At 45.8% G+C, this 14,869-nt stretch overlaps 1 protein-coding gene across 1 annotated transcript in view; it reads left to right on the top strand.

Annotated features, from left to right (window-relative positions):
* Slc15a1 (solute carrier family 15 member 1) overlaps positions 1 to 14,869 on the top strand; it is a 26,994-nt gene that overhangs the window by 1,832 nt on the left and 10,293 nt on the right. Inside the window, exons 5-16 of the mRNA XM_013349311.1 lie at positions 1,093 to 1,192; positions 1,410 to 1,500; positions 3,688 to 3,771; positions 5,980 to 6,062; positions 6,739 to 6,825; positions 7,310 to 7,381; positions 8,980 to 9,024; positions 9,153 to 9,185; positions 9,270 to 9,355; positions 11,124 to 11,205; positions 12,357 to 12,476; positions 13,950 to 14,096. Coding sequence (XP_013204765.1) covers positions 1,093 to 1,192; positions 1,410 to 1,500; positions 3,688 to 3,771; positions 5,980 to 6,062; positions 6,739 to 6,825; positions 7,310 to 7,381; positions 8,980 to 9,024; positions 9,153 to 9,185; positions 9,270 to 9,355; positions 11,124 to 11,205; positions 12,357 to 12,476; positions 13,950 to 14,096 — 1,030 coding nt within the window. The remainder of the gene's footprint in view (positions 1 to 1,092; positions 1,193 to 1,409; positions 1,501 to 3,687; positions 3,772 to 5,979; positions 6,063 to 6,738; positions 6,826 to 7,309; positions 7,382 to 8,979; positions 9,025 to 9,152; positions 9,186 to 9,269; positions 9,356 to 11,123; positions 11,206 to 12,356; positions 12,477 to 13,949; positions 14,097 to 14,869) is intronic.

Below are 14,869 nucleotides of genomic sequence, written 5' to 3'. Positions count from 1 at the left end.
GGCTCTCTACCTTACTCTTCACCCCCTCACCTCTCACCCCCTCACTCCCTCACCCCCTCACTCCCTCACCTCCCCACCCTCACCTCCCAACCCTGAGGGAGCAGAGACAGACAGACCAGGGGGGCTCACTGGCCAGCCAATGTAGCCAGGAGGAAGAACCCCAGACCAAGAGAGACTTCATCGATCTCATTTTAAATATTTTAAGCAACATTAGTAAAACATTACAAAACTTCAGATTTATAGTGCCTAACTTTGGGCAAAACTCTAAAATCCTAAATGCTATGGGTTTTTCCTTTTCAGATAATTTTTTAGGTCAGCATATGAAGTAATGGTGACTTTCCATGCATGTGTCTTTATACTTTGTCGTGATTCTTCCTGCTGCCCCATGGCCTCTTTTTTTAATCCAGGAGGTAAAATGTTTGCAGCTAACCTGGAAAATAACAAAACTAAAATTGAAATAGGGAGCCCTTGGTCCCACAACCAACCATTTCTCATTTGATCTGCTGCTCTCTGGCCTTTCCCGCTGGCAGCAAAGGGAGGAGATCGCAGCGCCTGGTCAGATGGTCTGCTTTGCAATTAAGTCATGTTTCCAATGTCATTCCATGACCATCACGAGTCTGTTTTGATTGACACAAGGCTTACGTTGGTTCAGTAGGAATTTGTGTGTTTGCGTGTGTGCTGAGAACCACACCGTGCATACTAAGCATTGACTCTGCCCCTGAGCTACACCCTCAGCCCTTTAAGGAATATTTTCATGTAATCTTTCTTTTATTAGAAATGATAAGGCCTCCCCAAAGTCCACATATAAATCTTTGTTCAGATTTCAAGATATGTTCAATTTCGTGGGTGAAAAATGATTAGACAAAGATGTGACTTAAAGGCCTGTGGTGTTGTTTTCATTCAACACTCAGCCCGGGGTCCTGTGCATTCTCTGGGGTCCTGTGCATTCTCTGGGGTCCTGTGCATTACCCGGGGTGCTGTGCATTAAGGCAGAACCTTCAGGTGACAGCCGCTGCACCTGGTCCTTGTAGGGAGAGCATGGGGGAGGCTCCCTCCTCTGAGGACCTGCCCTCAAACCACTCCTTTCTCCAGAGCGCTGTCCATGATCGGTCTGATCCTGATAGCCTTTGGCACAGGAGGAATCAAGCCCTGTGTGTCTGCATTTGGTGGCGATCAGTTTGAAGAAGGTCAGGTAAGAATGTGAATTCTGCACGAGCCCCTTAATGACTGACAGCCCTCTAGAGATCAAATCTCTGGAACAAGTCAGATCTCTGTTCCATTCTTCTCCAGGATACTTGAAAGCAGAATACTAACCAGACTAAGTCGGCAGTGAGTTCAGCTCTGAGCTTATCATCTCCCGTGATTCCCAGCAAAATTGTCATGATCTAACTTTGTCCGTTCCGTGACAGGAAAAGCAGAGGAACCAGTTCTTTTCCATCTTTTATTTGGCCATCAATGCTGGAAGTCTGATCTCCACGATTGTCACACCCATACTGAGGGGTAAGAACCATCTAGAAGGAGCTGGTTTTCTCTCTTTAATTATGAGAAAGTCAAGTAACAAAGGCCAAGTCTTCAAGGTTTGGTGGCACAACTTTAATCCCAACACTGGGGAGGCAGAAGCGGGTGGATCCCTGTGAGTCTGAGGCCAATCTGGTCTCTACAGGGAGTTCTGGCCCAGCCAGAGCTACTCAGTGAGACCCCTGTCTCAAAACAAAGGCTGGGTCCTCGTCTTGTTGGTTTTGCTTTGTCCCTTTTTCCTCCAGTGGCCAAGCTGCCACACACGCTGAGATATTTGTCAAAATCTAAACTGTAAACTTTCCTACATGTTTTACCCGCTTCCAATCTCTCTTGACTCCTTATTCTAGGACCCCTGGAGACCCCTAGTCATCCTTCCCACACCATCGATTTTCTAATATAAGATGTGTTACTTGGGGAACAATATCGTCCACAGCATTTTTGGGAAAACATATAGCGGGCTATGGCTGACTTTTGGTCCTTGCCTCTTTACCCTCCTGTGGTGTTTCAGTGAGTTGGGAACAACTTAGTGGGCAAGGTTTGTCCTTCAGTTTCCAAAAGAAATCCTCAGATGTGTGAGAGGAGTGTTGGCTGACACTTATAATCCCAGCACTTGGAAAGCAGAAGCAGGAAGCTGTAAGTTCAAGGCTAACCTAGGCTTGCAGTGAGACCCTACTCCACAGAACCAAGGGCATATAAGAAGGAATGGCGCCAAACCAGAGAAATAACAGAGATGAATATCAGTAACTCTCAACCACGACCTAATCTTTGCTTGTTCACGCCCCACGGAGAGCTTGTGAGGTTTCCACGCAGAGTGGAAGGTTTTTCCGCTATTTGGACAAACTAACAAAGCCTCAGTGTCTCGGGTTGAATCCAATTAAATTGTGAAGTTAGGATCATAGTTTGAAGATGGCAGACACTTCGCCCACCCTAATTTGGTTTTTATTCTTGAACTACAACTCCCTCACTTCCTCTCCCACTTCCAGGTTCCTCCGACCAATGTACATGTTTGAATTACAGAACAGATCAAAGGAGTGGCTTCCTAAAGTAAAGTCACAACTGCACACACGTAGTAAACTGAACGGGTGACAAACTGGGGAGCCACAACCCCTCAAACAGGGATTTGATTGACAGTGCTCGAGGGACAGGCCCTTCGGCTTTGTCATGAATGGGACCACGTGTGCAGGCATGAGCAGGGACATCTACCCAACCATCACTTCCCGCTAGTTAACTCTTCTCCACAGGATTGTGAAACACCCAGTTTAAGACAAGACCCAAATCCCTGTGGGATCCAGTCCTTCCAGAATGCGTCAACATCCCACTGAAAGCATCTGAGGGTTTCTGCTCTCTGCCCTCGGTCAGAGTGACCAAGTATGGGTCACATCCAGGAACCTGGATAGCCATCATGTAGGTCTGACTGCTTCCCCCTATGAAGGCAGAGTTGAGGAGCTGTGACCAAAGACAAAGGGACCTGAAAGCCTAAAAATTAGTTACTGTCTGGCCCTTCCTAAATCATACGGCACTTAGCTACCATACTGACAGGACGCTCGCGATATTGAAAGGTAGTGTCCAGGTCATGGCTATCTCCACTGGTTAGAAAATTCACTGGTGAGGGGGCCAGTGAGGTAGCTGCGCAGGTAAAGGTGCTGACCCACACAGTAGGGGAGAATGGAATCCTGACCTTTGACTTCTAGACGCACGCCATCACACACACACACACACACACACACACACACACACACACACACACACACAGAGACAGAGACAGAGACAGACAGACAGAATAATGTCAAAATTTAAAAAGAAAACCCATAAAACAAGCTATAGAGATAGTTTGCTCAGCTGGCAATGACATCATTGAAGCAAACAACTAAATCCAGAACATGAAGCAAAAACAATATGGTGTAATCAGGGAGGGTTTTTTTTTTTTTTTAAGAAATGGGATAAGCTGGGCGGTGGTGGCGCACGCCTTTAATCCCAGCACTTGGGAGGCAGAGGCAGGCAGATCTCTGTGAGTTCGAGTTCGAGACCAGCCTGGTCTACAGAGCTAGTTCCAGGACAGGCTCCAAAGCCACAGAGAAACCCTGTCTCGAAAAACCAAAAAAAAAAAAAAAAAAAGGAAATGGGATATACTAGAAAAAATGATGCATTTTAATCATTATTTCTCCTTAGTTCAGGAATGTGGAATCCACACTCAACAAGCTTGTTACCCACTGGCCTTTGGGGTTCCGGCAGCTCTCATGGCTGTTTCCCTAAGTAAGTAAAAATGGGTTGAAGGGACACAAGCCCATGCATGCCCAGGTCATGGCTAATTTTTTTACGTCCATGTACCAAGTTGTAAGAGAAAGTATTGTGCAGACCTGCATTGGGTGTTTGGCATGCTCTCCCTCTAGGAGAGGAGAAAGTGAGGCGGCTATATTATAGGAGGGAAACGGGATCAGCTTGAGTAAAGAATCTAGTTCAATGGCCACTAAATACTCCTGCTAGGATCTAAGTTCCCATTGTACATCATGCCAAGGGTGTCTGCTCCACCCCTTTCCTGCTGGAAGGAATATGTGGGTCAGAGAATAGTAGTTATATTTATTTGCGCGTGTGTTTTTTATATCAGGGGCTGTATTTCTTTTTAGATTACTTTTAGCTGGTATGCGGAATGGCAGACTTCATTATGACAGTTCATACATGGTTGTCATTATCTCTTTCTATCTTTTTTATGTTTGCTTCCCCATTACCTATGCCAGTCCTTCCTCATCCTTCTGGCTGCTCCCCTTCCTCCCCCCTCTACTTTCGGGATAGAGAGAGAGAAAGAGAGAGAGAGAGAGAGAGAGAGAGAGAGAGAGAGAGAGAGAGAGAGAGAAATGGATAGATGATAGATAGATGATTGATTGATAGATGATAGATAGATAGATAATTGGATAGATGGATGAACAGATAGATGATAGATAGATAGATGATAGATAGATAATTGGATAGATGGATGAACAGATAGTAGATAGATAGATAGATAGATAGATAGATAGATAGATAGATAGATGATAGATAGATAATTGGATAGATGGATGAACAGATAGTAGATAGATAGATAGATAGATAGATAGATAGATAGATGAATGATAGAATCTAGATTCTACACATGTGCATTAATTTTGAGTATTTTTTTCTTAAGAAATGAAAAGATGTAATCTGGAATGTTCTGAGTCGAGAGTTAGTATGAAAAAGGCCTAGACAATGGTCCTCTCAAGTCTGCACGGCTCCTTCGACCTTTCTCCAGGTTTTGTTTCCAGGTCTTACTAGTATATATAGAACTATTTTTTCACCTCTTTTTATCATATTGAAGCAATTTTGCGTTGTTTTACCATTATGAAACCACTGTCCTTACCCCTTCCCAACATCTCTTTTCTCCCATCATCCTTCAAAGATGGCCGCTCTCCTCTAAAGGGTTTACATACGCTTCTCTCAGTTCTGAGTAGAAAAAGACACTTCAGGTGAATTCTCATCTAGTCCATGTAAGTCATTCTTAAGAAAAAGATTCTGTTTCTTCTTATGAAAGAATTAAGACCACAGACATCTGAAGCTCTTCTAGAAATTTCTGTGCTTGAGCTAGGCTTCAGTTTGTCAAAAAGCTGAAAGGTTAAAGTAGTGTTTAGCAAAGGGGAAAATGCTGGCATGTGCCAGCATCAGCAACTTGGTCATGAAGGGCATCTGCAGAACAGTTTTGACCCTGAGGGCAGTGACTGTCAACGCCTCAGGCTTAACAAGAAGCACGCGATACATTGATGCTCTGAGTTATCAAATTGTGGCATTGGGTGATCTGGAAACCTAATGTAGGCTTCCTACAGAAGTGCTGTCTTCCTGGGTCCTTTTCACAAAATGCCTATTATTACCAAGCCCCACAAAAGAATAATAGCCTCACCGAAAAGGGTCTCTCATATTTATCAAAGCAGCTGTAGAAGCAATTAATTATAGCCCTGCTTCTTCTGTACAATAGTTGGAGGTGGGGATTCCACCATCGATGATTAAGTAAACCTTTTAACAGATTAATCCCTTTCTCCTGAATATTAAGAGCAGGAAGAAAATTCTTCTTGCTATTACAGCCAAAAATATTAACGCTGTATTTATTGTCTTTGTAGAATAATGTAAGCCAATGGCATGCAGAAGCTCCTGTGCCCTTGCTCTCCTTTAAATAGCTAGGACTTGTGTTCAGATAGCTGTGCTGAATGGCAGTGGGGGGGGGTGATAGAGGCGTGAGGCTGTGGTCTGTGTGTTGCAGCACAGATGTCCTGCTCCCCAGAGGCCCTGGGGGTTGCTCTAATCAGGAGCAGTTCTTTACCCGTGAGGCAGGGGAATGGCCCTATATGCAATCCCATGCTTCCAGACAACGGGATGGTACAGATACATGAGCATCTTTCAGACCACAGGGAGCCCTGGCGCAGGCCACAGTGACACCTCTTCCTCTGCCCTGTACAGTTGTGTTTGTCCTCGGTAGTGGGATGTATAAGAAGTTCAAGCCCCAAGGCAACATCATGAGCAAAGTGGCCAAGTGCATCGGTGTAAGTGCTGTCTTCACCTCCCCTCCCCGCCCCCCTGCTCCTCCCCCCCCTTCCCTGGCCACATTAAATCATTCCAGAACTTTCCTCTGCCTTCCACCTCCTTCAAATCAAAGTTCAATTTAAAAAACAAAGAAAAATTCAACCAAGTTTTGATTTTCCCTTTAAGATGATTTCTTTTTAGGGGACTTGGGAGTTTTTTTCTGTATACGACTTACCAAATAGAGCCAGGTGGTGGTGGCTCACATCTTTAATCCCAGCAGAGACATAAAGGATTACGAAGGAGGCAGAGACAGGTGTATATCTGAGTTTGAGGCCAACCTTGTCTACAAAGCAAGTTCCAGGGCAGCCAGGGCTGCACAGAGAAACCCTGTCTGGGACTGGGTTTTATGTACTTTGTTTTTGATTATTAATTGGCTGCAAGAAACTTAAATACAAATGTGTTGGAACATTCCTATGGAACATGCTAGGGGTAAAGTACTGACATGGGACCTGAACACAGGCGTCTGGATTAGAAAGAGAACCTGTTGAAGGTGTCAGCAAATGCGCCATGCTGGTATCTACTAGTTAAAAATGGGCTTTTCCTCCCATCTTTGTCCATTAAGAGGGAAATCATTGAAATGTATTTTTCTGGTATAGTTGATTCTCTTTTTAAATTAATTTTTCTTCCTTTCTTCAGTTTGCCATCAAAAACAGATTTAGGCATCGAAGTAAGCAATTTCCCAAGAGGGAACACTGGCTGGACTGGGCTAAAGAGAAATACGACGTAAGTCACCTCTCCCATCTTCTCCAGTGGACCTGGCTGCTCAGGACGCAGGCGTGAAAGGAAAGCTCAAAGCAGAGTGTTAGCTACATGGGCAACACCTTCAGCCTGTTCACCTCACACTTAATAGCATGTGAAGTGCATCTCTGCATGGCTGATAACCAAAACAGTGGTTATCATTGGCCATGGTAGATGTGAGCCTGTCTTAGCTGTCCACTCCGGTCAGCTTCCATTACGTGGAACAGAGGAGCGGGGGTGGTGGTAACCTTGGGATTGACATGGAGTAAGCTCTGGTGGCTGAACCCCTAAACAGCTGTTCTCCCTGGGACTGTCACGTGTGCAGAACATTCTGGTTTCCTAAAGCCTGTGGCCATGTTCCTTAGACCGAATAACCACCCCCAGCTTGTCCTAGATGCAAATATCCCAACTTTGCAACAGAGTAGCAACTGCTGCTGACTCCAGCCTGGGCTGATTTGTCTACCTGCAGGAGCGGCTTATCTCACAAGTTAAGATGGTCATGAAGGTGATGTTTCTGTATATCCCACTTCCCATGTTCTGGGCCTTGTTTGATCAGCAGGTATGTGTCTTGTTTCATCAGAAGGTAGCGAGTACCGCTAGGTCACCCGGTCACACTGCATGTTCAGCTCCTAAAAATGCTCTTCCAGTTTTTTTTTTTATTTTGCTGATTTAATTGTTGCATCAGATTGAGTGTATTGGTTAAAACATACCCTGAGAGGTTCCATCCACATGTCTGTTGTGAATCAATGAAGAAAACGAGGTTTGTTTACTTAGAGTAACCCTGGGGAGATTGCCTCAGAGCGTCTGGGACCCTTGCCAGTCAGAACCGAGGGCAGGGTTTTGTTCTACTGACCCAGTACGGCAGAAAAGTATGGAAGAGATGTGTGCTAGATCTTCTTAAAAACAGAATAGTGAGCTCAAAGCACCAGACAGGCTTGGAAATGACTGGATCCAAGCCCTCCTAGTGCTTGACCAGACCAGACTTGTGGCTTTGTTCTTTCTTTTGCATTGTTGAAACAGTCACGCACTTATACAATGTATTTTGATCACATCCATACACAATCACCTCCTTCCAACTGACCCACCCCACATCCCTCTTGGCCTCATGTTCTCCTTTATTGTTGTGATGATAACCAAGGTCCCGTTAGTGCTTCCCATATGTGCACAGACGTGATTTGAGGCCATGTGTAGGACACACACTGGAATCTATACAATCATGTCAGTTAACCCAGCATACAACACTCGCTAGTCGAACAAGGAGATACTGTTTCTTCAAGAGACTGAACAGCTAGTCGACACTGTACAGACAGGACTAGCGGAAGGGAGGGCAGTCCCTGGAGAACATTTGAGCGTGCACACACCTCCTTGTCTGTAGTGTGAAGCGCAGAGCATCCTGGCAGGACAAAGGAACCACCTTGCATGTTGGGTGGGAGTCTAAGTAGAATCAGACTTGCACGAGAAGTACAGACATCCCTACAGCTGGGTGACTTGGCTCAGAACTGACCTCCCACCCACCTCTGCTGTGAGGCCCACATTGGACATTACACACAAGGCCCCCAGTGACTGGGGTATACTAAGAACTCAAACAACACAACTCTGCCGTTTTCCTTGTTGTCTTCCCCATGGAGTCGATGGGTTTCCATTGATCCATTGAGTGTTTAGTTGGCCATAAAACATCATCACATCCTGTAAGAAACAGATGAACTGCAGTTAGGCTGCCCAGATTTAAGGCCACCTCTGTCTTTGTTGAGAAGCATTTAAACCCCCTCCATAGCTTTCAGAAGATGGTTCTTAACAATTGTGATATTCGATACTGATGCCAGCATACGTAGAACACCATGCCCCGATGAGCTCACCCTGAGAGGAGATACCATGTATTCACACAGCCTTGTGCTTTTGCATCCTCTGAGGATTCCTTTGTCTTGGGTCCTTCATGAATCCCAGGGAAGAGTTAGGTCTGCGGGCGTACCGCTGGTCTCTGTCTTCTTAGTATTGTGATGGAGTAGAAGCCAGTTGGATGTTTGTGACGACTTCAAATCCCATACCATTTTTGTCCTGACTTAGAAGTTTCAGTGGTGGATCATCACATTCTAAAAAGCCACACGCCCCCATGACGCAATCAACGTGTTCATTTTCCAGGGCTCCAGGTGGACGCTGCAAGCAACAACCATGAGTGGGAAGATTGTAAGTCTGCCTGTCCTTGTGGCCCTTCTGTGCTGGTCACCACCTATTCGTGTCAGTCCCCTGGCCCCCTTCCTCCCTCCCTTTTATGGCATTTTTTTTTCAGTAATATTTTCCTCCTCTTTTTTTAGGGAAGTATGGAAATTCAGCCAGACCAGATGCAGGTAGGAGAAACCCCTGGGGTCCCTTTCCGAGGTCCACGTGCTTATTGAGACAGTGCTAACGGCCCCTCTCCACTTCCTCCGCAGACTGTAAATGCCATCTTGATTGTCATCATGGTCCCCATCATGGATGCCGTGGTATACCCTCTCATTGCGAAATGTTTCAATTTCACGTAGGTAGCTGTTTGATTGGGGTTGATGGCGATGCTATTTGGTTCAGGGTTTTGCAAAGACTCTGCTTCCAGAAGCATCCACCGAGATCAGCATTTCTCAACCTATGCATCATGACCTCTTTGGGGATCAAAAAACCCTTCACAGGGGTTACCTAAGCCCATCAGAAAACACAACTGTTCTTATTATGATTCATAACAGTAGCAATACTACGGTTATGAGGTAGCAACGGAAATCATTTTCTGGTTAGGGGCCACCACACATGAGGAAAGGTATTAAGGGTGGCAGTGTTAGAAGGTTGAAAACCACTTACCTAGAGGGTGGGGCATTTATTTACTTTATTTTTGCGGTACTGGAGATTGAATGAAGGAGACTCACACATGCCAGACAACTGTTCTTCTGTTGACGTAGAACACCAAGCTTCTTTTTCCTTTCTATTCTGAGATAAGGTTAGTTTTAAATTTATTCTACAGTCCAGGTTGGCTCTGAACTTGCAAGCCACCCAGGGAGATGGCTTACAGGCTGTTCTACAAGGCCTGATGGTGGTGAAGACTTTAAAGAAATCAATTTAAGAGAGATCAGGGGCATGGGGGATATCTCACTGAGTAAGAGACCTTGCTGTACAAGCGTGAAGGTCTTCGTTCAGACCCCTAGGACCTGTGTCAAAAGCCAGGCATAGGCAGTGTGCGCCCACAACTTCAGAGCTGCAGGCAGAGACAGGCAGATCCCTCTCGTGTAGTGACTAACCAGTTCAGCCAAACGTGATAAGCTACGTGTCACTGGGAGATCCTGCCTCATGGAAATAAGGTGGGCAGGGTCGGAAGACACCGGACAGCCTATGGCCTCCTCATGTGCATCCATAGGCTTGTATAAATCCGCACTCATTTGCATGATGCGCGCATACAGTTTTAAAGGGAGATGTTTGTATGCAGTGTTTCTGAAAATGCTCTATTAATGGAAACCTGAGAAAAGCTGACGATCAAGGCTATCATTTGTACATACATGAAGTGTTAGTTTATGGCCACAGGATTTCTGGAAATTAAACGTGATAATGCAGATAAGGGTTCTATTTGGCCTCACTAGTTCTGGCCATGAATAACAACAGGAAAAAAAAAAAAAACTCAGAGATGGCTCAGCCACAAGGAATGGTTGCCTCTCAAGCTCATGGTCCAGGGCACCCAATACCTGTGACTCCACTCCAGGGGATCTGACATGATCTTCTGGCCTTGAGAGTATCCTCACATGCGTGTGTACATACACTTAGAGCATAATTAATAAAGCCCAGAGACAGAAACTGGGGTTCAACCTGAAGGTCAGAAAAGCAAAACAACCAGCCACTGGTTCTACTACTACTCGGTCCAAAATGGCAATGCTGCCTCCAGGGATCTCAGAATGAGACTGTGAGTGAGAGCCGTCTCCTCCCGTCTTATATTCCTCTCTGGTGCTGGGATTAAAGGCGTGCACCACTATCACCGGTTTCTACGGCAAACTAGTGTGGCTACTGGGATTAACGGTGTGTGTCACCACTGCCTCGTCTGTAAGGCTGACCAGTGCAGCTGTTTCACTCTCTGAACTTCAGGCAAGCTTTATTTATCAAAATACAAATGAAATGTCCCTACATACACTCACAAGACAATGACAGCTCAGGAGGTGGCTATCTTTGCAGGGAAGTGGCCGGGCTGGGAGAGGCTGAGGCTTTCCCCTTGGGTCCCGCTCTTGGTTTGTCTGGGTGAGACGGGCTGATGTCCACTCTCCTCCTGTCCTCATCAGCTCCCTGAAGAAGATGACAGTTGGGATGTTCCTGGCTTCCATGGCCTTCGTGGTGGCTGCAATTGTGCAGGTGGAGATCGATGTGAGTTTTCTCCTGGACCCCTCGTGAGCTCTTTGGGACTGGGAAGATTCGAGGAGACAAGGGGGCTCTCCCCATAAGCAATACGAACTGCTAGGGTAAAGGATAGTGGGAGGGTGCTGGTGGGGAGGAGGGTGCACAGTGGGTTCTGTCCTGGCAGGGCACAGGAGGTCCTGGGACTGATGGACGGGCTTCCTTAGTTGGAAAGACAGCGAGCATAGCTTCTGTCTATAATAGTTTCCCTATTGGGAGATGAGTTCACAGAGTTGTTCTGGGCGCTTTGATGAGAAGAGGCTTATCGTTCACAGACAGGCACTTCAGAAATACATTCACTGTCCTTTTCAGGGAAAAACACATTTTGGATTTTAATATATCTACTAAGGGTTAATGACTAAACCGATCCTGAAACCTGTTGGGTGCACTTTTTCTAATCCAGCCCAGTGCCAGGCACCACTCTACAGTCTATCTCTAGGATTCTGCTCTGAGCATCACAGGATTACAACTGTTGTATGATTTCTAATTGGTCTTAATAATAAAAACCCCGGGTCATATAGAGGGGTAAATGCTGAAAGATCGGAAGTTGCTGATACTTCCCTCTACCGAATCCTCAGACCAAATGGGGTATCCTGTCTCTAGGGATCCTCAGACTGAATGCCATGATCGCCTGTGTCCTCCCACCTTAAATCCCTCTCTCCGCCCAACTGTATCCCTTCCTGTCTCCACCTCCCAAATGCTGGGGTTAAAGGCATGTGACTCCCAAGAGCTGGAATTAAGGGTGTGTGCCACCACTGCCTGGCCTCTATGGCTAACTAGCGTGGCTAGCTCCACAGTCTGATCTTCAGGCAAGCTTTATTTGTTACAGCACAAAGAAAATATCACCACATATAATCATGGGGCATTTTTCCTTTTACGGATGGCTTCTTTTATAATGCCCTCAAGGTTTACCCTTTTTAGAGGATATAAAAAGATCCCCTTTGTTTTTAAGGCTAAATAATGCTCCATGGCTATGCCAGATGTAACCAGCGGGCTTATCCGGCTGTTTGCCACGTCTCCCTGGGTGCAGCTATAGACTGCAGAGGAGAGTGACCCCCAGACCCAGGGCGACAGTGGCTGTCCAGGAGTCCTCACTGTTGATATCCTTTTCTCTTTCCTAGAAAACTCTTCCCATCTTCGCTACAGAAAATCAAGTCCAAATTAAAGTCTTGAACATAGGAAACGGTGACATGAATGTGTTTCTTCCTGGAGAGAATGTGACCCTTGACCAAATGTCTCAAGTAAGTGAGAGGCCATGGGGCCTCCTTTGTTCATCTTCTCCCCTGGCTTACAACCCAACTCAAAAGATCCGTTCTTATGGGTTCTTGTATAAACCCCAAAGCCAGTCTAAGATTGTCACATGCCGATGCCCACGACATATTACTCTCTAGGCCGCTGGGCCTCTGACTTGAATGTGGGCACTTATCACGCTGGTACCCTGGAGGAGGCTGACTTGATCTGTAGGCCAGAACTCCTGCATTTGTGTAATTTCCTGCGTGCTGCTGCTCTGAGAAGCTGCCCTTCCAACAGCAGGGAGGTTCCACGGCTCCAAACTGGGCCAACAGCATCCCTGAGGAGATTTTGGACAGTCTCTACAGACAGTTCTTTGTCGTTACAAACCAAGAGTGTGATGCTGGCATTTCACGTATGGAAGCCAACGGGCGCTCAGCCTCCACGGGGAGGCACACACAGTGCTGTATAAAGAGATATATCTGTCCTGGTGTTTGCAATGCTGGTGTCAAAACCCTACTCTAAAGGTCATTGCCCTTGAATACTGGTCCCCAGCCTTGAGTCTGGTCACTTGGAGAACCTGGAGGTCCTAACCTCAATGGTGTGGGTTCATCTACTCCCATCCCTGGTCCACCGCACTTTGAGCAGTGAACTTAGACCCGACAAGCTGATGACCTTGTTGAAGGTGTTGGAAGCTTGGCTCCTGGTCATCAGGAAGCCCATATTGATGTCACCAGAGCCATTGCTTTTCGTCTGGTGGTTTTTGTGTTTGTTTGTTTATTTATTTATTTATTTATTTATTTAATGTGTATGAGTGTTTTGCCTACATATGTGCCGGGTGCCCTCAGAGGCCAGAGGAGGGTATCAAAGCCCTTGGAAATGGAGTTATACATGGTTGTGATGCACCATATGGATGTTGGGAATCAAACATAGATCCTCTGGAAGAACAGCCACTTAACCACCCCCAGTTCCTGGTACTGTTCTTTACATAGTTTTTTTAATGCCCTGGCAATGCTGGAGCATGCATGGGCAGCCTGTATCTGGCCGTTCTGTTGAACTTGTCCATATTGGGTTTCATGGTCTAAGATGATAAGTACGACAGACCAGGTCTCTTCCTCAAGAGGGCATCAGATCTCATTACAGAGGGTTGTGAGCCACCATGTGGTTGCTGGGAATTGAACTCAGGACCTTTGGAAGAGCAGTCAGTGCTCTTAACCACTGAGCCATCTCTCCAGTGTACCATAAATGACTTCACAGAATGAGTTTCCTTAGAGCAAAACAAAATAAAGTGTTCGGTGAATAATATAATCCCTGTGGCAATACAGAAGAACTGTATGGAAGTGTCTGTGTGGGTGGGAGGCCAAGTGTGAAGTCCCTACAAGGTATTGGATGTATATGAACGTGGATTGCCATGTAACATGGCATTACAGTGTTCAAATGCACAGTGCTGACTCTACCTCCTCCCCCACCTCACCCCCATCCAGACAGACGGTTTCATGACTTTTGATGTAAACAAGCTGACAAGCATAAACATATCTTCTCCTGGATCTCCAATCACTGAAGTTGACTCTGATTTTGAGCCAGGCCAACGCTACACCCTTCTTGTATGGGCCCCCAGTGGTATGCTTGTGGTAAGTAGGCGATACGTTCAGCTTTCTCTTGGCTATTTGCAATATTAGAGACACAGATTTCAAGTTTAGATTTTATTCTGTGTTTGAGTATTTCATCTGTATACACATTATGTGCACCCCATGGGTACCTGGTGTCTAAGGAGGTCGAACAGGGCATCAGATCCCCTGAAAGTGGAGTTGTGGTGCTGGGAACCAAACCCAGGTCTCTGCAAGAGCAGCAAGTGCTCTTAACCACTGAGCCACCTCTCCAGGCTCAGGATACAGCTTTTTATTGGCATGACGTTGCTTTATCTATATAGAGTACTATATTAGCCAATTCTCTTTCTTCAAGAACACAGGTCATTTGACTTCCAGTAAAGGGTTTGGCTGGTGGATAGGAAGGATTAATATTAGTTATGATTTAAAAGGAAAACTAGGGGTCAGTTGTGTTGGTGCACCCCTTTTTCACCAGCTATCAGGAGGCAGACACTAGCCTGGACTGGTAGCAAAGCCCTTCTCAGCTGGGCATAGTGCCACACGCCTCTAATCCCAGCACTCAGGGAAGATACAAAAGGATTTCCTTGACTTCCAGGTCAGTCAGAATGACACAGAGGGACCCTGACTCAAAAAATCAAAAACAATAAAAATGTAAAGGTAAATGATGTTTTGCTGTGATGAGTGTGTGCCCACATTCTTTCTTGTACATGTGAAAACATCACATGGATACATATGTACATGTGAAAACATCACATGGATACATACGTACATGTGAAAACATCACATGGATACATATA

Source organism: Microtus ochrogaster, chromosome 17 (genome assembly GCF_000317375.1).
Source record: "Microtus ochrogaster isolate Prairie Vole_2 chromosome 17, MicOch1.0, whole genome shotgun sequence".
In the NCBI taxonomy this organism is placed as follows: domain Eukaryota; kingdom Metazoa; phylum Chordata; class Mammalia; order Rodentia; family Cricetidae; genus Microtus; species Microtus ochrogaster.
The sequence above is the reverse complement of the archived record's forward strand: the minus strand, read 5'-3'. Positions and strand labels throughout refer to the sequence as shown.